Here is a 26,739-nt window from a genome sequence, read left to right as displayed (position 1 = left end):
GGTTGGAACTGCATGGGTCCACTGATATGTGGAATTTTTCAATAAATATGCAGTTGTCCCTCCTAATCCATCAGGTCCACATCCATGGATTCAATCCATATGGATTTACTGTTAAATTCTACCAAATATTTAAAGGAGAAATTATACCAGTTCTCTCTCTACAATATCCCAGAGGGAAAGAAGCAGATGTCATACTTTCTAACTCATTCTATGAGGCCAGTGTTATCCTAATACCAAAACCAGACATTTATAGGGAAAGAAAACTACACTCAGTATCTCTCATGAACATAGTTGCAGAAATCATCAACAAAATATTAGCTAACTGAATCCAACAATGCGTAATTATACATGATGAGCAGGTAGACTTTATCCCAGGTATTCAAGGCACCTTCAACATATAGAAATTAGTTAATATAACCCATCACATCACCACATCAACAAGGCTAAAAAAGAAGAATCACATGATTGTATCTGTAAATGTAGAAAAAATATTTGACAAAATCCAACACCAGTTCATGATAAAGACTCTCAGTAAACTAGGAATGAGGGGGAAATTCCTCAAGTTGATAATGTATATTTAGGAAACCCTATAAGCACACACAGACAGCTAGTATCATTCTTAATGGTGAGAAACTGGAAAGTTTTCCACTAACTCTGGAAATAAGACAAGGATGTCTCCTCTCACCACTCATTTCAACTGCCCTGGAAATCCTAATTATGCTATTAGATAAGAAAAGGAAACAAAAGGTAAACATATGGAGAAGGAAGAAATAAAGCTGTCTTTGTAGATGATATGATTGTCTATGAAGAAAATCTGAAAGAATCCATAAAAAACAAAAATTGCTGGAGTGATTATAACAAGGTTGCAGGATACAAGGTTAATATACAAAAAAAAATTTTTCTCATTCCAGCAATACACAAGTGGAACTTGAAATTAAAAACTTATAATTTAAATTAGAGCCCTCCAAAATAAATATTTAGGTTTAAATCTAACAAAATATATATCAGATTTATATGAACAAAACTATAAATCTGAAGAACAAAAGAAAGTAATTAAATAAATGGAGAGATGTTCCATGTCTAGAGGAGTAAGATAACATTATCAGGCTGTCAGTTCTTTTTAACTCGATCTAGACATTCAGGCACCCCACTCCAGTACTCTTGCCTGGAAAATCCCATGGATGGAGGGGCCTGGTAGGCTGCAGTCCATGACATCGCTAAGAGTCGGACACGACTGAGGGATTTCACTTTCACTTTTCATTTCATGCATTGGAGAAGGAAACAGCAACCCACTCCAGTGTTCTTGCCTGGAGAATCCCAGGGACGGGGGAGCCTGGTGGGCTGCCGTCTATGGGGTCGCAGAGAGTCGGACATGACTGAAGCGACTTACCAGCAGCAGCAGACATTCAGTACAACTCCAATCAAAGTTCCAGCAGGTTATTTTGTAGATACAGACAATTGATTCTAAAATTTATACAGAGAAGCAAAAGACCTAGAATAATAAAACACTGAAGAAGAAAATCACCGTGGGAGGACTGACACTACCCGGCTTCAAGATTTACCATGAAGCTAGAGTAATTAAGATAGTGTGGTACTGGCAAAGAAATAGACATACCCAGATCAATGACACAGAACAGAGAACCTAGGAATAGACCCCCAGAAGTATAATCAACTGACATCTGACAAAGGAGCAAAGATAATAAAATGGAGCAGAGAAATGCTGCTCAAACAAGTGGACATCTACATGCAAGAAACAAGGAATCTAGAATCAGACTTTACACTCTTCACAAAAATTAACTAAAAATGGATCACAGACTCACAGACCTAAAAGTAAAGTATAAAACTATAAAATCTTTTAAAGCTATTACAGGGAAAACCTTGGGTATGGTGATGACTTTTTAGATGTCCTTGGGTATAGTGGTGACTTTTTAGATACAACACCAAAGAAACAATCTATGAAAGAAATAATTGATAAGTTGGATTGCATTAAAATTAAAAGCATCTGATCTGTAAAAGACAATGCCAAAAGAATGAAAAGACAAACTACAGCTTGGAATAAAATATTTGCACAAGACAACAGATAAAAACACTGATCTAAAGTACATAATGGACTGTTAAAACTCAACAATAAGAAAACAAACACCTAAAAAAAAATGGTCCAAAGACTTTGATATACACCTCACATAACAGAGCTCATATCTCCTCCACCTCCGCACCCCCAGGCCCCTTAGTCTCCAGGTCCTTTCCCTATCTTACGTTTCTCTGGACACCTGTCCTCTTCCAATGTACTATAAAATTGGTTCCCTTTATGTCACTTTTTCTGCCTCCCCTCACTAGAATGGCAACCCCATGAGCAGGGATTTCCAACTCTTTTGTTCACTGTTGTTTCCCAGAACTTAGAACACTGAATACACACAGTGTTTGTTGAGTCCATTTTCATCAACATTGTCACATAAATAGTAGCCAATCTTGGCCAGTACATGTGGTAATATTAACTCTCATGTACTAGGATGATGGGGATCATGACATTAATAATGAGCTTTATTTATGAAGTCCTTATTCGTGACCAGAAACTGTACCAAATGCTTGATGTGGTCATACACATACACGCATGCACTCAGAGAGCAGAGAGCATTCCACTAGGGAGAAGCTAGGATGAAGTGACATGCCTTGGGGATGACTTCTTTAGGGTGTTGTAAGTTAGTATAGCATATCAAGAATGACTGACATTTATTGAATACCAAAGACATGGCAACCACTATGCTAAGCATTTGTACTATTCTCTCTTTCTATTTTAACCACTGTATGAGGTTGATATTAAGCTTATCTTCCTTTCACAGACAAGTGAGGTGAATCTGGGGGAGACCAGAGATAGGAAGTCACATCTCCAGACAGTGAACGCAGACATGCTGACGGAAAGCCCAGCTTGTAACGCCCACAGAACCTGTACCAAGAGCCAGTCCCTGTGCTGAGCACTCTGAACAGCATTTACCTAGTTCCCAAAAGAGGGGTCAGGAAACTGTGACAGTTTAGCTGGTGGCAGCCCCATTCAACTCAGAGCTGTCAACTCAAAACAGACATCACCTTTTCTGTGCAGACTCCCTCTCACCGCAGTTAATGCTGAGGTCCCCTCCACACACACTCTTTCTCCTTTTATTTCTCTCCAAGTATGTGACTGGTTTATTTTTTGCCTCCCACTGCAATGAAAGCCCCATGAGGGCAAGAATTTAGGGCTGGCTCTAGAGCACCCAGAACAGTGCCCAACATACAGCAAACACTCAACAATTTTTTTTTTTTTCATCAAATCTACTTTATACTGTTTTCTCAAAAAAGCCTGAAGCCTGAAGCCTGAGGCAGAAGCGATGCTAGTTAAAGATAAAATCGAGGCCAAGATGGTCTTCTTGCTCCTTTCTGGTTTAAATATCCAATGTAAAAGAAGACAGAGGAAACTAAGCATTATTTGGGGTCCAGACTTGGAATTGGACAGAGTTTGGATAATACAGGTATAATTCTCAAGAGGAGCTTGGGCCCTGGGTCAGAAGTCTTGGGGATGAATGTCTAGAGTGTCCCAGAAGTTCTCACTGAGGGGGTTCTGTGCCCATCTAGATACCCCAGGACATTTGGCAATGGTTGGAGATGTTTTTGATGGTCACACCAAGAGGTACCTCTGACATCTAGTGGGTACAGACCAGAGATGCTGCTAAATGTCCTACAACACACAGGACTGTCCTTCCAGCACAGTCATCTGGCCCCAGTGTCCACATGCCAAGGCTGAGAAACCCTGGTCGACGGTGCCAGGAGGTGTCCTTTCATTAGAGGGGGTTTCTACTTGCGTGTGTAGCTGACAGCATCACAGATATTACCAACACCCTCTGTCCAGGTTGCATGCAGACTGTCCTCTGGGAAGGGAAGCCAAGGTACACTGATGTAAATGACCAAACAGTCTTGTTTATAGGGGCTTCCCACATGGTGCAGTGGTGAAGAACGCACCTGCCAATGCGGGAGATGTGGATTCTATCCCTGGGTTTGATCCCTGGGGTGGGAAGATCCCCTGGAGGAGGGCATGGCAACCCACTCCAGTATGCTTGCCTGGAGAATCCCATGGACAGAGGAGCCTGGCAGGCTACAGTCCATGGGGTCGCAGAGAGTCAGACACAACTGAGCAACTGAGCACAGAAGGTATTTCCAAATAACTAGGTACTTGACATTTGTGACCAGAAAAGAAAAAAAAAGAAAGACTGAATTGTATTTTCTATTAAACTTTGCAGAGCATGCTTTATTTTTCCCTACACAACTAACACAGAGCAGAAGTATTTAAAACTATCTTGTAAATTTATGACAATGTCCAGAATCATCGTATACAAACAAAAGAAATGGCAAATAAGATACGCTATACTAGCGTACTAGAATTGCAAGTAGAATAGCCACACATCAGTGGCTATTCAAGGCCTCAGTGTCAGCACCACAGTCCAGTCTAGTTAGTGCAGACTCTCAAGAAATACTAATTGTACAAAAATATTCAGTCAAGAGTGGAAACAACGGTGAGTCAGACATAAAACGCATTACAGTTGTGGAGCCTAGAGTTCAATCGGGAAGGGGTATATGAACAAAATAATTCCGCAGTAAATATTTAAAATCTGTGCTAAAAATTATCAAATGAAAGCATGGGTTTTATAAAGGAGCACCTGGTCTAGTCTCCGTGTTAGAGGGGGCAAGGGCAGCAAGGAAGTCTTCGTAGGAACTGAAGTCTGAACTGGCTCGGTGGGTGATCCTGCTTCATCAAGGAAACGGGGAGGAGGGCGTGGGAGGAGCGAGGGCACCTGGGGAGAAGGGTGGACACCCTTGGGCCAGCAGTGAGATCACAAGTGCTACTTCTGAGCAACTCAAAGAAGGCCATGAGGCCGGCCTGTGGCCGCATGTTTGTTCCAACTCACCAGGAAAAAACAGAAATTATGTTCAATATACTCTACTTCATAAGGAAGCCTTTTCCACTTGGAAGTAATAAAGTTAAAATAGTTTATCGCTGAAAATACAAACTGCAAGTTGGCATTGTCATGTCATACAAACGCTGAAGGATCTTCTAAGTATCTGGCACTATGCTAAGGGCTGGTGATACAAATATGAGTAGGTCACAGTCTGTGCCTTGGGGGAACTGCAATAAACAATGAAGAAACCGAGTATTTATGAACAGTTGTAGTTAGGTACAAGGAGCACCTTGGTGGGTGTGGTTAAAGGCCAAGGGGACGCCATAGAGAAATAACTGACTCACTCAAGGGTTGGGTTACCTTGAAAATTAATCTACGTTCAGTACATCATCACCCGATGTTAGCAAATTAATAGACTATGACTAAATTTAAGCATGAAACAAACCAGAAAATCTGAATTCTGACAGATATCGAGAGGTAATGAAATTGTTTAATGGACTTCGAAGTACACAGTCCTACTTCAGAAAACAATCCTGAGAATTAGATCAACCCCTCTAAGCTTGGGCAACCATCCAAATAACAAGATTTGAACATAACTGGATTTTAGAATATGCGTTTGAGATTAAAACAAAAATAAAGGAAACAGTGAATTAGACCAGACTGTACATACAAGTCAGGATCAAACAGAAAGGTAAGTTTACTTTGTTCTTTTATTGAGATCCAACTAAAAGACTGTACTTTAAAAGATCTAATAGTAAGAACTAAAATCAGCCTTTTCATCCACTGTAGTTGATAAGATCATCAATAAACAAAACCCAGAGGCTTGGACCTTAGGTTAGTTCTGCCAGTGATCAACTGTGTGAAGACAGAAATCACATGGTTTCTCTGAGTCTCAGCCCCCTTATCGTTAAATAAAATAATTTCATCAGTAATGTCCAGTAATTCTAAAAGAGTCTTTCCAAAAAACTACCCACCAATGTATCATTTTCACTGATTTCAGTATTAGCTAACTGTAGCTAGCTAATGGCCATTTTGCCAATAATTTGCCTGGCCACAATACATCAGATTTCACAAACAATGCTTTGAATTTTCCCAGGATAAGCTGACAAATGTACTGTTGTTGTTTAGTTTCTAAGTCATGTCCCACTCTTGGCAATCCCATGGACTGTAGCCCACCAGGCTCCTCTGTCCATGGGGTTTCCCAGGGAAGAATACAGGAGTGCCATTTCCTTCTCCAGGGGATCTTCTCAACCCAGGTATCAAACCTGTGACTCCTGCATTGGCAGGTGGATTCTTTACCATCTGACCATCAGGAAATCCCACCAAATGTATAATGCCTGATGATTATGAAGCTATGAAGTTGACAAGTAGTTCTGGAGTCTAGTGAAATCTCGTGGCTTTATCAACTAGGAAACACACACTTTCAACCAGATTGAATCTTTTTGATGAAGTCTGTATCTTTCTCTTGGATAAAAGAAACAATAAAATAATCACCCAGATATAATGTCAGGTATCACTGTACCAGCAGTAGGAAGATAAATGGAACTTGCATATACTATTTCTGTTGTAGGACATACCTCTTCTCACCTCAGTCATTTTTCCTTAGTGTTTTTGCTTAAAGTGAAGTAAGGAGTTGCAATATGTATGCCAAAGAGGAGTGTGACAACTTAAAAAAATGAAACACAGTTTTGTCACTTGATCCAAAAAGTGACATAGTAATTATATGTAACGCAGCATAATTCTAAACATAATTGCAGTGCAATCTCGCTGACATGCACTCACTACCCTTCCCCATCATTATTATGCATGGATAGCGTTACCTTGTTTTGCAAGTTCTCCACCATCTCCTTAGGGCTTCCCAGGTGGTGCTAATGGTAAAGGATCCACTTGTCAATGCAGAAGAATAAGAGACCTGGGTTCGATCCCTGGGTTGGGAAGATCCCCTGGAGGAGGAAATGGCAACCCACTACAGTATTCTTGCCTGGGAAATCCCATGGACAGAGGAGCCTGGCGGGCTACCGTCCATGGGCTCGCATAGAGTCCGACACAACTGAAGCGACTTAGCACACACGCACTACCTCTTCGAGGTGCAAATTTTTCAAATATGCAGATTCACTTTTAAGTATATGGAGCCTACCGCACCTATCTTATCACAGGACCCCAACACACGAGTATCAGCAACAGCAATATGCAAATATTTATGCAAATAGCTAATGTCCTAGAAAGAATGACAAGCAAGGGATAGCGTTTCCGTAACTCTCTGTAATGTAACTTTTTATAACATAAAGCAGTGTATCTGCCTTTTTCCCACGCCACGCCCTCTGTCGTCAGTGAGAAGGTCCACATCGTAAATGATATAAGAGAAGGTTTGGCAAGTGTGACTGAGATGACTGTTTTTTAAAACAATTATGAAAAGATGGGGGAACCGTACTTATCTATTTTGGGTTGCAGCCAAGCAGATTTTTACGGGAAAGAGCATCTGCACCACACTCATTATCAAGACCAGCAGCCACAGTCCCTCTAAGCACAGGCAAGTCTGCTGGACAAGCACAGCAGCAGGTGTGAAAAGGTGAACCCTTTTCCTACCCGATCCACACCTGCTCCATAACACATCATGTTAATAGTGTGATATAAGCAGATGCTATACCCTCTGACAAACTCAAAACAAAATTAAAATGTATGGAAATTCATATTTTACATAAAGATGAAAAAATGGATGACGGATGTAAAAGTTTATTGAGTTCTGTGATTGTTAATTTTATGTGTCAGCTTAGTTAGACGATGGTGCCCAGCTGCTTGATCAAACAGTAGCCTAAAAACAGCTATAAAGGCATTTTGATGTGTCAGTGTTTACAATCAGCAGACTATCAGTAAGGTAGATGATCCCACGGTATGAGGGGGTGGGCCTCATGCAATCAGCAGAAGGACTTAAAGAACAAAAAAAGGGTTTCCTGAAGAAGAAAGCACCCTCCTCTGGACTGCACCATAGAAATTCTACCCAAGTCTCCAGCACTCAGAGTCAAGACCTCAACATCAGCTGTTATTTGAATCTCCAGCTGCAGCCTTGCCCCACAGATTTCAAACTTAACAGCCTTTCAAACAACAGCATGAGCCAATTCCTTAAAATCTCTCCCTCAATCAATCAATCAATTAACCTCAGTCTCTCTCTCTGTACACACACACACACACACACACACACACACACACACACTTCCTATTGATTCTCTGGAGAATCCTGACTAATACACATTTATCCAGAATTTTAAATGTTAAGTATTCTCTTTGAAAAACAGATTTTTGGGGGGCCCTGTTAATGACACCACTAAATTTTGTACCAACCCTTAGTTTTAAGCTTAGGATAAGCACTCTCTTATGAAAAACATCATGAAACCAGCTGAGAATAAAGTTGACATACTGAGCTTATGTACTTTTAAAAATTAGATTTATGTGCTAAATATTGTGTACTTTCTACAGAAACTAAGTTTATATACTTTCTATAGAAAAAGTAGTATGAAAACATGAAAGAAGCTGGACAATCATGATTCCCAGATAACAGCACAGGACTCGCCTTCTTCTGCGGAATATCACACAGTTTCATCACTTGGGAGAAAGACAGTAACATAACAGCAGCACTAGTGGTCAAGAACCCGCCTGCCAGTGCAGGAGACATAAGAGACGTGGGTTCAATCCCTGGGTCAGGAAGATCCCCTGGAGCAGGGCATGGCAACCCACTCCAGTGTTCTTGCCTGGAGAATCCCCATGGACAGAGGAGCCTGGCGGGCCACAGTCTATAGGGTCACAAAGTCGGACATGACTGAAATGACTTAGCATGCAATCATATTCTTATGTATGACAATGGCAAAAATGTTTTAAAATCAGGGTGTATATTACAGTGGTTTCCATTGTAGGACTAGTTTTATATCAGTTAAACTCTTATGGAGCAGTTCTTCCTGATGCATATGTCTCAACTGTGTCCGACTCTTTGCGACCCCATGGATTGTAGCCCGCAGGCAAGAATACTGAAGTGGATTGCCATGCCCTTCTCCAAGGGTTCTCCCCAACCCAGGGACTGAACCTGGGTCTCCTGCATTGCAGGCAGATTCTTTACCATTTGAGCTACCCGGGAAGCCCATCCTCCTGATGAATACCATTATTTTCATATAAGAAAACAAACACACTTGTAAAAAATTATCATGATAAGCAACAAGCAAATGGGCTTTGATTTTGGACCACAGTTGCATTTTATTAAGATTATAAATGGTATTTTAAAAATGACATCTTGGGAATTCCCTGGCAGTCCAGTGGAGAATACTTCACCTTTCAATGCAGGGGGTGCAGGTTCAATCCCTGGTCGGGGAACTAAGATCACACACGCCCCATGGCCAAACAAACATACAACAGAAGCACTAATGCAACAAATTCAATAAAGCTTGTAAAACAAACAAAAAAAGTCCACATCAAAGATAAATAAAAATGACATCTTATTTATTATTTTATACATGACTGATATTAAAAAAACACACATTGAAATTATAAATTATCTTTTGATTGCCCACAAAGCTGCTGTGGGGGGAGTGTTTCAGAAAGACCACCCTTCTGGAGGCGCCCTGAGGACTGAGTACTTACTGACTGCAGAGTCGTAGGAGGTGGAGTTGTGCTCGCCTCTCAGGAAGGGGTATGGCGACAGGTAAGCGTGGGTGCAGTTCTTCCACAGGGGCTGATTGGCTGGGAAGGAAGGCAAGACAGAGCTATTTGTTATTGAGAGGCTGCCTGAAGACTTGTTCCCAGTAGAAGAGAAATACAGGCTGTGGGGGGTACACAAGCAAAATAAAACTACAGATCAACAAACTCAGAGAATTATTGAATAGGGAGGAACCTCCTTAAAAGTCTCATATGGAATAATAGCACAGGAGACCTGGAAAGTGGATTCATCTAAAACATCTAACTCATGACCTAATCCAGTGGAGAGAATGCCCTTAACACCACCTACAGTTGAAATCATCGGATTTCATTCATTTTCACAACAGTATTCTCTAGTTCCTAACATAATGATCGGCACACACACACACACACACACAAAGTTGTTGTTTAAAAATCTAATAAATTTAGATCTAACTATGATTGGTTCTAACTAATGCAAAATTTCTTCTATATTCTACTTTCAGGGAAAAGATGTAGATGATAGACCATACAAGTTAATGATTAAAGTTTATTTTTAGCATTTGAAGAAACCACAAGAAATAACTTTAATGTTGTTTGAAATCTTGATGATTTCATCATATACCCTTTAAGGAGTAAAATATTTTTTCCTTCTCTAAGTCTTGGCAAACTCTTCCTCTTGCAAAGTCTGACTTACTTCACTTTACCAAAGCCTAGATCATTTTCATCAGCAGATCGCATGCTTATTCTCCTCCCCCAAATGACCATCAGAAACTCTATGAAATATTTCTCTCAAAATGCCATTTCATCATACCTTTGTTCCTTTAACATATGCCAATTTACTATTGGCCTGTCTTCTGTGATCTCAAATTTTTATGATATACTCCATAATCTTGACTTGTTTAAGTGCCATACTTTGATTTATCACAGGAGTAATTTTGATAAGACTAATAATTTCAACCCACAGTAAGTCAGAAGGTAATAAACAGTTCTTTCATTGTTGGATGAAATAAGATAAAGGCTAGCTATTTTCAGTGAATTGATTTTCAAAGATTAACAACAATATAGCAAATACAGTTGAAAGAATGCAACTGTATTTCTAAGGAGCTATTCTATTTCAAAAAAGAACTTAAAAGTTTCTGTGAGAGAATGGAAACATCAAAAGCAAAGCATTTCTTGATATTGTCCACAAACTTGGTTTAAGCCTTAATAGAGCAAGCTTTCATCTGTCACTGCTCATAATTGTTTCGTTATAAAAAAAGATATTTTTTAAAAAATTTTGAAGTTGTTACTATAAAATAATACATCTCTAATTCTGAATTTTAAAATTTGTGATTTCAAGGATTTATAGCCCCCCAAATAAAAGCATTTATTTGCAACATAGCAATAATAGACACTCCAAAAACATACTATAGATAATATTTGTTTTGTTAAGGATGATGTATTTTAAATGTGAGCAAGGAAACAGTGGATTGTCCAATTCTGCCACAAATACTGACTCCAATTTTATGTTAGAAAATAAAGTAGTTATTTCTATAGCCAATTCTGTTTACTGAAAAGGAATCAGGAACCTTTCAAAGATACCCCATTGAGATTCCACAGCTAAGAATCCAATCCTGTTTTGTAAGTGATGTGCACCAAAATAAGAAACTGTTCTTTTTTATTGACAAGCCAGGGGTTGGGGTGGGGGGAAAACAAAGCTGAATTGTACTTACTGTACCAGAACTGCCAGATATTGGAATCATTCTCTTCCACAATCCCATTAAACCAACATCTCCAGAAGAATCCTTCATGGTGGAAAGTGACGTTTTCTATCTGCACAGAACACAAATAAAGTAACTGGTATCAACACAATCTGAATAATTACATCTGGGAAATTTTTTAAGCAACGTATTGTTTCCCAAATAATGATGATCATTAGCTTTCTACCATATCTCTTCTGAGAAGAAACAGACATTCCACTGCTATTTTTGGATTCTCAGAAGATACATAAGGCTATCCTCATTACCACCAAGTAGGACAATATTTTGAAGATGAAACGCACATTTTGTTCACCCGAACACTTTGCCACTTCAGTTGCGAGAAGCCAGTAATCTGATCCAAAAGCCACCAGAAAGAGTAAAACCCCCAGAGCACCAAAGAGAGCCCCAAAGAAGATGGCAATATTTAGTCTCATTTTCAGTTCACTGGTTTCTGTTGAAATAAAATAAGAAAATAAATGAGAGTGGACACCCAGATCCTCAGTTTAAGAAAAAAGACTTCTGAGCAGGCAGGATCTTCTTGAGAAGCGGCTCTTAGTTGGTGTTTCAGTGGAGTCCCACTCACACGGGTGGTGGATTCGTGTTGCTTTTGAGTTCCCCTGGAGGGCCTCCAGTCCGGCAGCTGAGAATGGCAGGCTATTTTAGGACACTGACTGAGGAGTTGCCTCTCTCCCCAGGGGATCAAAAAATAGCTGACCTTCCCCTGACGGTGGAGGGGGTAGTATCAGGAACTGGCCAGAATCATCCTTATTGCTGTGGGGTAATCCAGAGAAGTGGGAAGATGACAGAATGGTGTGAGGTCACTGCCACACTGGCCCAAAGTCTTAAGTGTCTGAACAGGCTCCTCTTGATCCAGAATGACCATGACAACCCTGAAGACACTGAAGACCCTCTACAAGGGTAGATGAATCACAGGTGTAAAGAACCACAAAGACCTCTCTTGGATATAACTGGAAAAAAGGCATGAGTAGTTCAATCAGTGGAGAAGGCAATGGCAACCCACTCCAGTACTCTTGCCTGAAAAATCCCATGGACGGAGGAGCCTGGTAGGCTGCAGTCCATGGGGTCGCGAACAGTTGGACATGACTGAGCGACTTCACTTTCACTTTTCACTTTCATGCATTGGAGAAGGAAATGGCAACCCACTCCAGTGTTCTTGCCTGGAGAATCCCAGGGACAGGGGAGCCTGGTGGGCTGCCGTCTATGGGGTCGCACAGAGTCCGACACAACTAAAGTGACTTAGCAGCAGCAGCAACAGCAGTTCAATCAGTAAAGAATCCACCTGCAGTGCAGGAGACCGACAGCAGCACAGGACCTAGGTTTGATCCCTGGCTCTGGAAGATCTGGAGAAGGAAATGGCAACCCACTCCAGTATTCTTGCCTGGAGAATCCCATGGACAGAGGAGCCTGGTGAGGTGCTCTGAAGAGTGAAATGAGTTTCTTTTTGGATATTCTTGGAATATAAAATAGTGGGTCAACTGATCTAACATAACACCAAGTACAGTTCAGGTTCATAACCTAGAAATTCATAAGTATATTTAAAAGATCAAGAATATGGTAACATAAACCCTTAAAGTAGAACAAAATACTTTTACACAGCACATGCTATGACATAAATTGCAGTTCCCAGATGCTGTACAAGGTATTCCAAATCATCATCCCCAAAGTAGACTCATGAAAAAAGTCTCAAACGTATATTATTTTCTAGATTAAAATGAGAAAATACAGCCCACATGTTCTTTTCTTTCATTTTAAATATTCAACCTCCTTAAAATAGGGAGTCTTACCTGACACCCATACAAGTCACCAAATAGCAATTTATCTACACATTCTTCATGTCTAGCATCTCTAGCTCATTTCTTTGTTTTCACTCCATGTCTAAATATGCCAGAGAGAATTTTTTAAGTATTTGTGCAATATTGAAAACTTTCACTGTCTCTAATGATTACTGTCTTTTGTATTCAGTGGTAACATGGGTCTCTGCATCTTCTGAAGAGGCATCTGACCTCTATCAGCTTCCTTCACCACTTCTGTTTGACATGGGATGGATCCTTAGAAACGAAATTGTGTGAGTGTGTGTCTGCGTGTGTGTGTTCGTGTGCACGTTCAGTCACTCAGTTGTGTCTGACTCTTTGCGATTCCACGGACTATAGCCCACCAGGCTCCTTTGTCCATGGAATTTTTCAGGCATGAATATTGGAACAGGTAGCCATTTCCTCCTCTAGTCATCTTTCTGGCCCAGGGATCAAACCTGCATCTCCTGTGTCTCCTACATTGGCAGGTGGGTTCTTTACCACTGAGCCACCTTGGAAGCCCCAGATAGGCAGAATAATGGATTCCCAAAGATGTCCACACTCTAATCCTAAACATAACCACATAGTCTATGAATACGTTACTTTACATAGCAATGACCTAGATTATACAGGTTGGCCCAATCTACACACATGAACCCTTAAAAGAAAAATAGAGAATCCTTCCTGACAGTGGTCAGAGAAAGAAATGTGACTCCAGAAACAGTCAGAGACTTGCCAGTTTAAAGACAGAGGAGAGAGGCTACAAGCCAAGGAATGTGGGCAGCTTGTAGAGCATGGAAGAGGTAAAAACAAAAAACAAACCAAAAAAAAAAAAAAGCCAGATTCTCCCCAAGAGCCTTCAGGAAGGAATGCTGCCTACCAACACCTTGACTTTGGGGATTTCTGACCTCTGCAACTGCAGAAAAGGAAATCTGTATTGTTTTAAGCCACTAACTTTCTATTGCTAGGTTTTTATGGCAGCAGTAGGAAACTATTAAAGATGCTGTTCTATAGTTAATGCAATATAAGATCAAATTAAGGGGTTTTTCTTGGGGGATGGGTGGGAAGAATGCATCTTCAAGAAGTGCTTACTGAGAGCTTGCGACTGTCCAGGCATTTTATTAGATACACAGGCCCTGACCATGAGGAGTTCATGAGCTAGTAGGGAAAAAATGATTCATTGGAATGAGGTACATAGAGGCTGTAGTAATAAGCTTATGGTCACCCCAAACCCTCTCCCAAGATAACAGTAGTTGTGGTCATGCAGTTTTATTGTAGGTGACAATGTTGTTATTTGGAAAGGAAGAGGAATCTTTACAGGAAAATTTTACTTTATATCGTAATGGCTTATGATAAAAAACCTATGCATTAATACCAAATCTTTAGCATATGCATTCACAAACACACAAATATATACAAACAACTAGATTGGCACCCCACTCCAATACTCTTGCCTGAAAAATCCCACGGACGGAGGAGCCTGGTGGGCTGCAGTCCATGGGGTCGCACAGAGTCAGACATGACTGAAGCGACTTAGCAGCAGCAGCAGCAACAGATTTTTCAAATAAGTAGAAAAGAGTGTGGATTCATTTTGATATTTGGCAAAACTAATACAATTATGTAAAGTTTAAAAATAAAATAAAATTAAAAAAAAAAAAAAGAGTGTAGGATTTTGTTATTGCTACAATTCACCTCAATTTTGATCTCTGTCACACACGACATACCACCTTTCTGGAAGAGGTTCATCAACTAATATTTTTTTTCACCATTTTTGGTTTCCAAAAGTGAATAAGCATCATTATAAAAATGTATATATATATATATATATATACACACACACACACAAACAGACACACACGTTTGTGTGTGTACATGTATATCAAAGCAGCTTCTAATTAACCAATCTAATTGTTTTCAACCATTCATTCATGGGCAACTATTTGAGAAAAATACTAGTTCTGATTTCATAAAACTCCTTTAGCTCAGTTATCGTTACCCTCAGTGTTTATCATGGTGCTTGACATACATGGAGCATTAAAGTAAAATAAAAATCTTGTATTATGACTCTTGGCTGTGATCTAAGTACACAGCCTGAGCTATTTAACTGGTGATCCATCAGGAAGAAATAGCGCTCCTCTTGCCTGTTCTTTGTGAAACCTGTAGAGAAGGATTTTAGCAGGGTCTGTGCTTCCTCTGCAGATAATCACAAACCATCTTTTAAAAAATCCACCATCGATTCTTCTTTAGAAATAAAATATAACTTACCATCCAGGGGTCAAAAAGTTTCCATTTTAGAAAATTAGACCATTTGCCTTTCATTTGAAACGCCTAATTTACCATCATTCCTAAAATATTCCCAACGATCATTCAGTTATCTCTTCCTTGAGGTCTCTCAGCAGCTTAAAACGTTGTTTAAGCGCCCACGTAACTGTTAAACAGCTGCTGTGTTCCCGTGATGTCTTCACAAATTCAGACACTGGATCTTCTCCCTTTGCATCTCTTTTCTAGTGAAAGACCGGGAGATGCGGGAAGACAGACAGACCTTAGCACTGACCTCAGCTCACAGCAGTCCTATAGTGGGACAGCGCCATCACCACTGTGTGCGCCGTGCCTTAGGTGAACACCGAACCTATTTCACGTTGACACGGTGATCACAGTGAACCTGCAAAGGCACAAGCAGGGCGTCTCAGGTTCAATCCCTTGGGAGACCTTGACTGTCAGAGATGTAAACGGAAGTGAATAGTAACTGACATTAATGAGCATCTGCTCTGTGGCAGACACCATCCTAAGCATATTAGATGCCTTGAGTACCAATAAGCCTTCAGTTGGTAGAATACGAAATGATCCGTTTCCTGGGCAGGAATCTCAGCTTCTAAAGGTCTTTTGGGTGGGAGTTAAGGACCTTCCTGGTGGCATACAGAAGGCCAGAGATAAGCAAGGGGAGCTCTGCATGGGGTCCTCCTGACTTCCTGGAAATAATATCCCACTGAGAGTCTCCTGTCTCTGAGAGAAATTATGGCAAAAACTATTTTTAAATTAATTTCTCAATCTAAAATGGTTTTTTAATCCATCTTTTAAAATCTTGAGGATACAAATATCATGAGCATTCCAAGGTAGTGTGGTAAATTCCTCCCTTGTTTTTTACAAATTAAATAAAACTTGACAACCAAAGGATAGATGGCCATAAACACTGGAAGACTTTGCCTGTTTTTATTCAGTGTCTTTTTATTTACTTAACTGTGTTTTTTTTTAAAACCAGTAAACACACTACAAGTTAGCAGAAATCCCAAGTCATGTTTAGTTTGTGAGTGATAAGGAGCAAAACGTTTTTTCTAAGGTCATAATTTCCAATCTTGATATTGCAATAGTCTTAATTGTTTCAACATATCTACTGAAGCTATCTAAACATTCTACAAAAAAAAAATTAATTCTGGTTTACTTTATTCTTAAAAAATACAGGAATGACAACGCTCAACATCCAAAAGTGCTGAACAAATGTGTAAATAAAGAAAGAAATCAAGCTTTCAGAAAGCAAAGTGGTTCTGTGGAGATCTGAGGGAAAATTCATTTTGGTCTTGGAATACTATGTTTTAGATCCACAATCTTTATCTCCCATTCCAACATTCAACATTTCTGAAAACTAAAAGCTTTTAGCAAACCAACCCTGATTGGCAAGAGGATGCAAATAAACTCTATTGTGAATTCTTACACATTTGATTGCACAAGCACAAACGAGTTTGGTTACAGTGCTCACCAGGCTCCACGGGGGTGTGCTGGTGGGGGTGTCAGGTAATGTACAGTACACACATATTGCTGCTTTTCCAAAATCCCCCAAATTCTGAGTTCTAAACACACCTGGCCCTAAAGGTTATATTTAACGGTTTGTGGTCTCAAGTCCTAGACACAGACAATAGACTGAGTGATGACCCTAAAATCAATTGTTCCCCTTTGATCACTACTGACACAGATTTTTACTGCCCATGAACCGTCACTGCAGGTCTCTGTGGCTCTAATGGCCTCTTTAAGTCTGTTTTGTGTTGTGGTTCTTGGGTCTTGTATGTCGTCCTCCCTGCTCCCTCCCCCATCCAACACTATGGCAACAGGACCACGGTCTGTAATTTCATGAGATTATTTTTACAAGCCTTCTCATCCTGAACATAGTATAGGAGCAACAAATACACTCTGCAGGGGTGATAGAGGTTCTGTCTTTGTTTACTGCTACATCCCTAACCCTAGCACAATGCTTTACGTAGGTTCTCAGTAGGTAGCTCAGCTGGTAAAGAATCTGCCTGCAATGCAGCAGACCCTGGTTCGATTCCTGGGTCGGGAAGATTCGTTGGAGAAGGGATAGGCTACCCACTCCAGTATTCTTGGGCTTCCCTGGTAGCTCAGCTGGTAAAGACTCCAACTGCAATGCGGGATACTTGGGTTCAATCCCTGGGTTGGGAAGATCCTCTGGAGAAGGGAATGGCTACCCACTCCAGTATTCTGGCCTGGAGAATTCCATGGACTGTATAGTCTATGGGATCCCAAAGAGTCGGACAGGACTGGGCAACTTTCACTTTCCCAGTAAAAACTTGGCTGACCAAATATCCATCTGATTGAGTTGAATTAAATTGGGTTGAACAGTGCCATCTGCTGGCCACAGGTAAAGTTTGCATTCCACGGTACACAAGGTCCACTGGGATTTTTATCACACAAATACTGCAGTGCAAGGATTTGCTGTTTTTAGAGTTTGATGCTGACAGCCTTAACTAAGATGGTGTCATCCAAGTACTAAGGCTCTGATAAATAGCTTACGTTGAATGTAAGCGAATCAGGATCCATCCACAGGCTCATTCACTCATTCATGTGGGCAGTTTACACTCCACTGAATTGAGAGCTCCTTACACAAGGAACTCACACAAAGGGAACTATATTACACAACTATCTTCCACACTGAAAAGGGGTCTGATGCCCAGCTCCAAGTTCAGTTCCCCAAAGAACTCCATTAGTGTGCTGAAGCGCATTAACTCTTGAAAGGGGAAAAAAACTTGAAACTTATTTTTTTTTAAACCTGCTTTTGACTAAAATCAACACACACACACACACACACACACACACACACACGACTTCAGAAACTAAACTGGGGACTAAAGGAGAAATTTTTTGATATATGAAAGCAGAAATGAAAAAATGTAACTTATAGGAATGCATGTATTATATAAACAAATACAGATTTAATGATGGCAATTTTAACTTACTCATCCCTTTGTTTCCTTGTATTTCTTTCTGAAGGAATACATTATACTCCCTATACCAGAAGCCTTGTGAATGAGAAGATTCCCCTCTCTGGACCCTAGGCTGTGAAAGCGCTTTGCATGAATCTTGCATACACAATTTGAGTCTTAACTTAGAGAAAGACATTTTTATTTATCCTTGCCTCTGGGGTATGTTGCCTTCCCCTTAAAAACCTTTGTCACTGGGTCATTCTTTACCTATCAAGATGAATATGGACTTTTAAAATTTCCATTCCAAAGACTTTTCCAAGAAGAGACATATAAAAGGCTCAGATGAATCCAGGGTCTGTGAGCCAGTTCAAGTGGACCCGCAGAGGAAAGACAATCCAGTTCAGGAAAGGGTAGGGGGGCGGGGAGACACGTCCCTGTAACCTTAGTGTCCCCAGGTCTCTGTTGGGGAAACAGCTGGTGTTGCATTGATGTGAACACAGTCAGAACTGCTGCAGGTACTTCAGCCTTCTCTTCACGTCCTGCTCAACCAGGTCCCTGTTTAATCTGACCATACACGTGCTAAGGGATAAAGCTGGCTTCCCATGTGGCCCAGTGGTAAAAGTGTCTATCTGCCTATCAATGCAGGAGACACAGGTTCGATCCTTGGGTCAGGAAGATCCCCTGGAAGAGGAAACAACAACCCACTCCAGTATTCTTGCCTGGAGAATCCCATGGACAGAGGAGCCTGGCAGACTACAGTCCATGGGGTCGCCATAGACTGAGTTAGATATGACTGAACAAAGGGATAAAGTTAGAACCCACCAGGATACTCAAATAGCACAAAAGCTAGATAACAACAATGACAACAGCAACAAAACAGTAACACCCCGGGCACACACAGAGCACTCACTGTGTCCTAGGCACTATTCTAGGAGCCTTGGGCTTATTGATCCATTAACCTCCATGGACTTAGGACTTGTGGAAGAGGTAATTGAGGTTAAATGAAGTCATAAGGAAGGGGCCCTAATGTATCACCCCAGAACAGGGAAACAAAGTCAGGAGTGAGATGCTCTGGGCATATCTCAGCTCAGTATCAGTTGACAAATAAATAACACAATGTGACAAAATCAGTAAGACTTCCATTTCCATCTGGAAATTTAGAAAGCTGGAAAGAGCATTCTGCCACCTTTCCTGAAAGTAAAAGGTGAAGCAGACTGGCCCGCACCTTAAGCATAAGGTAGCACTCGGACGGTGCTTCCCACCTTCGGCACCACGGATGGCAGACACGGGGTGACTCTGCTGTGGAAGCTGGGTTGCTGCCCTGTGAGTCGCAGGATATTCAGCAGCACCTGTAGTCTCCAATCACTAGATGTCAGTAGCACACCCCGAATTCCAACATGCCCCAGGCAGTGCCAAATATCCCTAGGAGGCAAAGTCACCCTCAGGCGAGAAGCACTGAGCTAGAGAAATGTCGGTCCTATGGTGCAGTGGGGTAACCATGGCAACAACAAACCACCCTCACACTACCCTGGACCCGGTTAACACATATCCTCACATTGAATGACTAGCCGAAGGAAAAGTGTGTGTGTGTGTGTAGTATTAATAGCATAACTTCACTACCTACTATCCTATACAGCATGCCAAACTTTCAACAAAATATCACAGGACATGTAAAAAGCAAGAAAAACCAGCTTGAGCTCTATTTCCAGAATGGTAGCTTGGGCAGCTCCACGGATCCATTCCCCAATGAAACTTGTGTAACTTGTGAAATCTATTTCAAACATCTGAACATTTAAAGTCTAAGGAAATTGTCTTAAAGGCAAATAGAACATTAGTCAAAAAAAAGACTACTTAGCTTTTATAAGCACACCAAGTGTCCTTGACGTTTTAGCCATGACCCACTCTCTCCTTATTTCACAAAATACACAAAAAATAATAATTCACAACAGACTACTGGCCTAAATGTAAGAATTAAAACCATGTAACGCTTAGAAATAAACGTGGGTATAAATATTCATGACCATGATTTAGGCAATGATTTTTTATATAACCCAGGAAAAGCACAAGTAATACAAAAATTAGATAAACTGGACAATAATGAAATGAACTTTTGTTCATCAGTGGAAACTACCAAGTAAGTGAAAAGGTAACCTGCAGGGTGGGAGAAATATTTGCAAATTATATATCTGATAAAGGACTTGTATCTAGAATATACAAAGCACTCTAACAACTCAATAATAAAAAGATAAACAACCAGTTTAGAAATGGGCAAAGTGTCTGAACAGACATTTCTTCAGAGAAGATATGCAAATAACCCATAAGCACATGAAAAGATGATCACGAAATGCCACACAAAATCCTACACTCTTCCCGTCAAGGAAATGTAAATCCACCATCATTGGAAAATAAGTGTTGAAGAGGATGTGGGCACCCCACTCCAGTACTCTTGCCTGGAAAATCCCATGGACGGAGGGGCCTGGTGGGCTGCAGTCCATGGGGTCGCTGGGAGTCAGACATGACTAAGCGACTTCACTTTCACTTTTCACTTTCATGCATTGGAGAAGGAAACGGCAACCCACTCCAATGTTCTTGCCTGGAGAATCCCAGGGACAGGGGAGCCTGGTGGGCTTTCGTCTATGGGGTCGCACAGAGTCGGACATGACTGAAGCAACTTAGCAGCGGCAGCAGCATATACTGCCAGTAGGTATATAAAACGGTGCAGGCACTCTAGAAAATAGTTTGACAGTTCCTCTAGTGTTTAAACATAGAGTTACCAAATGATCCAGAAGCCCCACTTTGAAAAGAAAACATGTATTTATACAAAAACCTGTACACAAATGTCCATAGCAGAATGAGTCATAATATCCAAATACTGGGAACAACCCAAATGTCCATCAAAACTACCAATTTGGTAGCATGCAAATTATATCTTAATAATAAATCCCATGGACAGAAGGAGCCTGGTGGGCTACAGTCCAGACACGACTAAGCCACTAAACAACGATATTGTTTTGGAAAAAAAGAAAAAATGCAGGCTGGAGAGACAAAGCAATCATCACAATTAAACCCAGATTTGACAGAGATGCTGAAACTATACCACAATGGAATTAAAATAATTTTGATAAATATGTTAAAAATTATACTGGAAAAGATAGACAATGTGTAAGATAAGATAGGCATCTTTAGCAGAGATGTAAACTATAAGTAAAATATCAAATGCAAATTCTAGATGCCAAAACATAGTAACAGAGGTGGAGAATGTCTTTGACAATTTCACCAGCAGGCTAAAGACAGCCAAGGGACAAACCAGTGAACTTGAAGACAAATCAACAGAAATTATCCTAGCTAAAATGCAAAAAAGAAAAAAAAAGGTGAAAGAAAAAAATAAACAGAACACATCATTCAAGGTCTAATGGGCAATAGCATTAGATCATGTTATCATATCACTGAAATCCCGGAAGTACAAGACAGAAAATGGGGCAGAAGAAATATTTGAAGAAATAATGGCTGAAAGTGTTCCTAAACTAGAGACACATCTAAGAACAGATCAAAGAAGCTCAGTGCAAATAAAGCAGGATTAAAACCAAGAAAGAAAAAATACACAAGTAGGCCGATCATATTCAAACTGCTGGGTATCAAAGAAAAAGACAAAATCTTTAGAGGCTGCCAGAGAAGAAAAAGTGGGTTTCCCTGCTAGCTCAGCTGGTAAAGGATCCACTGCTATGCAGGAGACCCCGGTTCAATTCCTGGATCAGGAAGTTCCCCTGGAGAAGGGATAGGCTACCCACTCCAGTATTCTTGGGCTTCCCTGGTGGCTCAGCTGGTAAAGAACACACCTGCAATGAAAGAGACCTGGGTTCAATCCTGGGTTGGGAAGATCCCCTGGAGGAGGGCATGGCAACCCACTCCAGTATTCTGGCCTGGAGAATCCCATGAGGGATCCCCACCATGAGAATCCCAGAGGGGACTGGCAGGCTAGTCTATGGGGTCGCAAAGAGTCGGACATGACTGAGCGACTAAGCACAGCCCAGAGAAGAAAAAGACACAGAACACAGCAGATACATCATCACATAATACACAAATATGAAGACAACAGAGTGACATCTTTTAAGGACTGAATGAAGAAAAAACCACATTTCATCTCAGATTCTACATCCTTTAAAAGTGAAGGGAAAATCAAGCCTAGCCATACTATAAAGACAGGGAGAATTCATTGCCAGCACAGAAGATAAGAAATGTTAAAGCCTTCAGGAAGAAGGAATGTTATACAGATCAGGGAGTTGGTTCTAAACGAAGAAAATAAAATTGCTCTAACTCTGGTTTCCTACAGTGGAAGCACTTATTACTGATTTAGATCTTTCTTGTTTCTGACGCGTGCACTCAAAGCTGCAAATTTCCCTCTAAGTGCATGTTTGTGTTGCATCTGACAACTTGGACAAGTTGTATTTTCATTTTCATTTAGTTGAAAATGCTTCTTTATCTTGAGACTTCAGCCGTGACCATGTGTTATTTAGAACTGTGCTGTTAATCTCAAGATATTTCTGAGTGTTCCAGCTACTTTCCGATATCAAGTTTTAGTTTAATTCCATTGGGGGTATAGAGCATACTTTATGTTGTTTCTCTTTTTTTGAGATCGTTAATGCCTATTTTATGGCCCAGACGGCGGTCAGTGTGATCTTGATATGAACGGGTATCCTGCTGATCTAGCTGAATTCTAGATCCAGTGGAATGCTGACGCTGTTCTTTGGTTTTCTGCATTTGTGAATATGATGTATCTTATGTTGGCAGGGGGTGGTATTTATCCTGCTTGCTGTTCTGAGTTTGATGTACCTGTGTGTACAGTTGCCTGTCATTATCTTTGGAAAATGTGAGGCTATTTTTACTTTAAATAATTGTTCTCTCTCCCTTCTACTGGATATGATCTCAGGTGGCCTAGACCTACAATAGCTTGGAGTGGGGCTTGGGTTCCCAGCCAGAGACTGGGGTTGTGTCGGGGCAGTGAAAGCATCAAATTCTAGCCACTAGACCAGCAGTCGGTGCCAAGGTCTCTGGCGCTTCAGCTTTGCAGAAAAGAATCTCCATAAAGATGGAAAGTAGTGAAGCAAGTAAAGTATTTATTAGGAGGAAAATGAGAACAGTTCATGTGGACAGACACACGGGCACACTCAGAGGGAGAGTTCCTGAGCTGTGCCCTCGTGGTAGTCTGAATTAATTTTATGGGGCATTTCTTCCAGTTTCCTTTGGCCAATCATTCTGATTTGCCTGGTTCACAGTTCATATTGTGCTTCCCTGGTAGCTCAGTTGGAAAGAATCTGTCTATAATGTAGGAAACCCAGGTTTGATCCCTGGGTGTGGAAGATCCCCTGGAGAAGGAAATGGCAACCCACTCCAGTGTTCTTGCCTGGAGAATCCCAGGGATGGGGGAGCCTGGTGGGCTGCTGTCTACAGGGTTGCACAGAGTCGGACACGACTGAAGCGACTTAGCAGCAGCAGCAGCAGCAGCAGCAGCAGCATCCTTCCATGTGTGCACACACATCTCTCAGCCAAGATGGATCCTACTGAAAAGGCCTATGGGTAGAACATCACTTGACATGACTCCCCTTTGGCCTCCAAGAAGCCTTTTCTGTGTGTGTATGGCCGGGAAGGTCTCCCAACTTTGGGAACAAGAAATATGCCATCTGTGCAGGGTTCAGCCTCCTCCCTTAATTGTCCTGCTATTCCTGTCTTGGAGTTTCGGTCAATAGAGAATGAATCTCAAGTTGTTTTACCCTGGGTTGGTGAGGGGGGTCCATCTGCCTCCTGCCTTAGTATTCCAATTTTGTATATATGTTTTGAAATTGACTGACAATTCAACATTCTGATTAATTTTTTCTTTTTTTTTGTCTTTGCTTTGCAGTATGGGAATCTTCTATCGACTTATCTCAATCTCCATGATTTTTTCCTTGGCTGAGTCCAGTCCACTGATGAGCCCATCAAAAGCAATCTTAACTTCCATCACAATGGTCTTGCTTTCTATCATTTCCTTCTGATTCATTCTCAGATATTTTGTATCTGCTTATATTACCCACCTGTCCTCATATCTTATCTACTTTCCATGAGAGTTCTTAACAGTAATTACAGTTATTTTGAATTCCCTGTTTGATAATTACAAGATTTTTGTCATATCTGAGTCTGGTTCTGATGCCTGCTTTGTCTCTTAAAACTATTTTTCTTCTAATAAAATTGTAATTGTTTTCCTGAAAGTTGAACGTACGTATTAGGTACTAAAAACTCAGGTGCTTGGGCTTTTAGCATAAGGCTTTATGTGAATATGCGTTGGAGCCAGGTGTTTAATATTTTCATAACTGTAGGTGCCAGTGACTTCAGATTCCTCTTGTTCCCTTTTTTTCCCCCCTTCCCTGTTGCCTTTGAACTTCCCTAGAAACTTGTTTTAAAATAGGGTCTCTGTCTTACATCTTTCTCAGCTGTAGTTTACTGTCACTATAGCAAAGCCCTGTTTATAGTTTCCTAAGGGGGGGGGACTTTTATAACCTTATGATTAAATCTCTGTGTTTCAGTGAGCTTGGATGGTGACTTCCAGAAGCATTTCTTAGCTTTCTCCCTGCTTCCCACGTGAGACCAAAAGACACGCAAGGTGCTCGAGCAGTCTCATTATCCTTTTCCCAGGTGCCTGGTGGCTCAGACAGTAAAGGCTCGGCCTGCAATGCAGGAGACCCAGATCTGATCCCTGGAGGAGGGCATGGCACCCCACCCCAGGATTCCTGCCTGGAGAATCCCATGGACAGAGGAGCCTGGAGGGCCACAGTCCACGGGGTCGCAGAGTCAGACATGACTGAGCACACACTACTCTGGACTTAAAAAGTTACTGGTTTTCACTCTGTCATCTTTTTTTTTTTTTTTTTTCATTTTAAGTGTGGGAGCTGCAACTGCCAAGCTCTTTACACATTGGAACTGAAACCAGAGTTCTCTAAAATCTTTACATGAATGGAATTATATAGCATATTCTCTTCATTTGGCTTCCTCAGTCAGCATAACTATTTTGAGATTCATCCATGATGTAGCATGAATTCATAGTTCATTTTTATTGCTAAGTATTAATACCACAACTTGTTCACTAATTCACTTGACAGATATTTGGGTTGTGTTTAGTCTAGGGCTATTGCAAATAAAGCTTGTATCAATTGTTGTGTACAAAATCTTGTTTGGCTATATGCTCCTTTATCTCTTCGGTAAATATCTCATATGCTGGGTCATCTGGTAGGTGTATATTTAACTTTTTAAGATATTTTCAATCTCTTTTCCAAATTGGTTGTGGCATCACACATTCCCATTATTGTTCCATATGCCACCAAATCTTGGTATATTCTTTTCATCTGTAGATATTCAAATGACAAACAGTTGTATCCCAATGCAGCATACTATAAATGAGAATGCTAATCTTAATAATATTCAGTCTTCCAGTTCATGATCATGGTATACATCTCTCCATTTAGTTATGTACTTTTTCGTATCTCTCAGCAATGTTTTGCGGTTTCAGTGTACAGGTTTTTGTTAAGTCTTTAATCTTACCCCGTTTAAAAATTAAGTTAGCTTACTACAGTTTCATAGGTGCCAGCAGAAGACACGCGACGCCTGCATCAGAAACAAAAGACTTTATTACTCATAATACAGTGAGCAGCATAAACATTAGCATGTTTGTGTCTGCTTCTCTTGCCTCCACATCCCATGAGAGTGATGTCCAGCTGCACATCTAGTGGATTTTCATTTCAAGTGAGAACACTGGGCTTAGAGTATCTATCACTTTATAATCTGTAAGTAAGCTTCATCTTTAACCAGTGGCGATATGCAACATCTTTCAAAGCTACGGTATAAACAGAACGGTTACAGGTTTCTTGGCATACCCCTAAGAAGGACAGGCACCAACTGGTCCAAAGAAAGAGGAATATCTCTTTGCACATTTGTTGGTCAAATGTATCCCCATTTCACATGTCATGTTTTCAAAAGGATTTTTAAACTCTAGTTTCTAATTCCTTTTTGTAGCATTTGTTGCTATTGTTTAGTCGCTAAGTCATGTCCAACTCTGTACCCACCAGGCACCTCTGTCCCTGGCAATTCCCAGGCAAGAACACTGGAGTGGGTTGCCATTTCATTCTCCTTTATGGCATATGGAATAAAATTATAATCTGTATATTGATCTTGTATTCTGCAACCTCATTAACCTTACCTTATGAGTTCTAGTAAAAATTTTTTGTAGCTTCCTTAGTGTTTTCTACATAGATGACCATGTGGTTTATGAATACAGTTTTATATCTTTCTACCAAATACAGATGTCTCTTATATCTTGTGCTTACCGACTGCATTCAGCTGGGAAACTGATGCAAATCACTGGGAG

The 26,739-nt window shown here is 40.7% G+C and overlaps 1 protein-coding gene across 2 annotated transcripts in view; it reads right to left on the bottom strand.

Moving 5' to 3' along the window:
- The window catches only part of TMEM182 (transmembrane protein 182), a 60,682-nt gene that overhangs the window by 32,510 nt on the left and 1,433 nt on the right, over positions 1–26,739 (bottom strand). The window contains exons 1-3 of one of the 2 annotated variants that reach the window (XM_019969842.2): positions 11,629–11,945; positions 11,300–11,399; positions 9,552–9,650 (exon numbers count right to left, since the gene is read on the bottom strand). In XM_019969842.2, the coding sequence (XP_019825401.2) occupies positions 9,552–9,650; positions 11,300–11,399; positions 11,629–11,760 (331 nt within the window). In that variant the 5' untranslated portion in view covers positions 11,761–11,945. Of the gene's footprint in view, positions 1–9,551; positions 9,651–11,299; positions 11,400–11,628; positions 11,946–26,739 lie in introns of those variants that run through there. The other variant, XM_070798388.1, reaches the window with a different exon arrangement.

This window comes from Bos indicus, chromosome 11 (genome assembly GCF_029378745.1).
Source record: "Bos indicus isolate NIAB-ARS_2022 breed Sahiwal x Tharparkar chromosome 11, NIAB-ARS_B.indTharparkar_mat_pri_1.0, whole genome shotgun sequence".
NCBI classification, from domain to species: domain Eukaryota; kingdom Metazoa; phylum Chordata; class Mammalia; order Artiodactyla; family Bovidae; genus Bos; species Bos indicus.
This window is presented reverse-complemented; position numbering and strand designations above follow the sequence as displayed.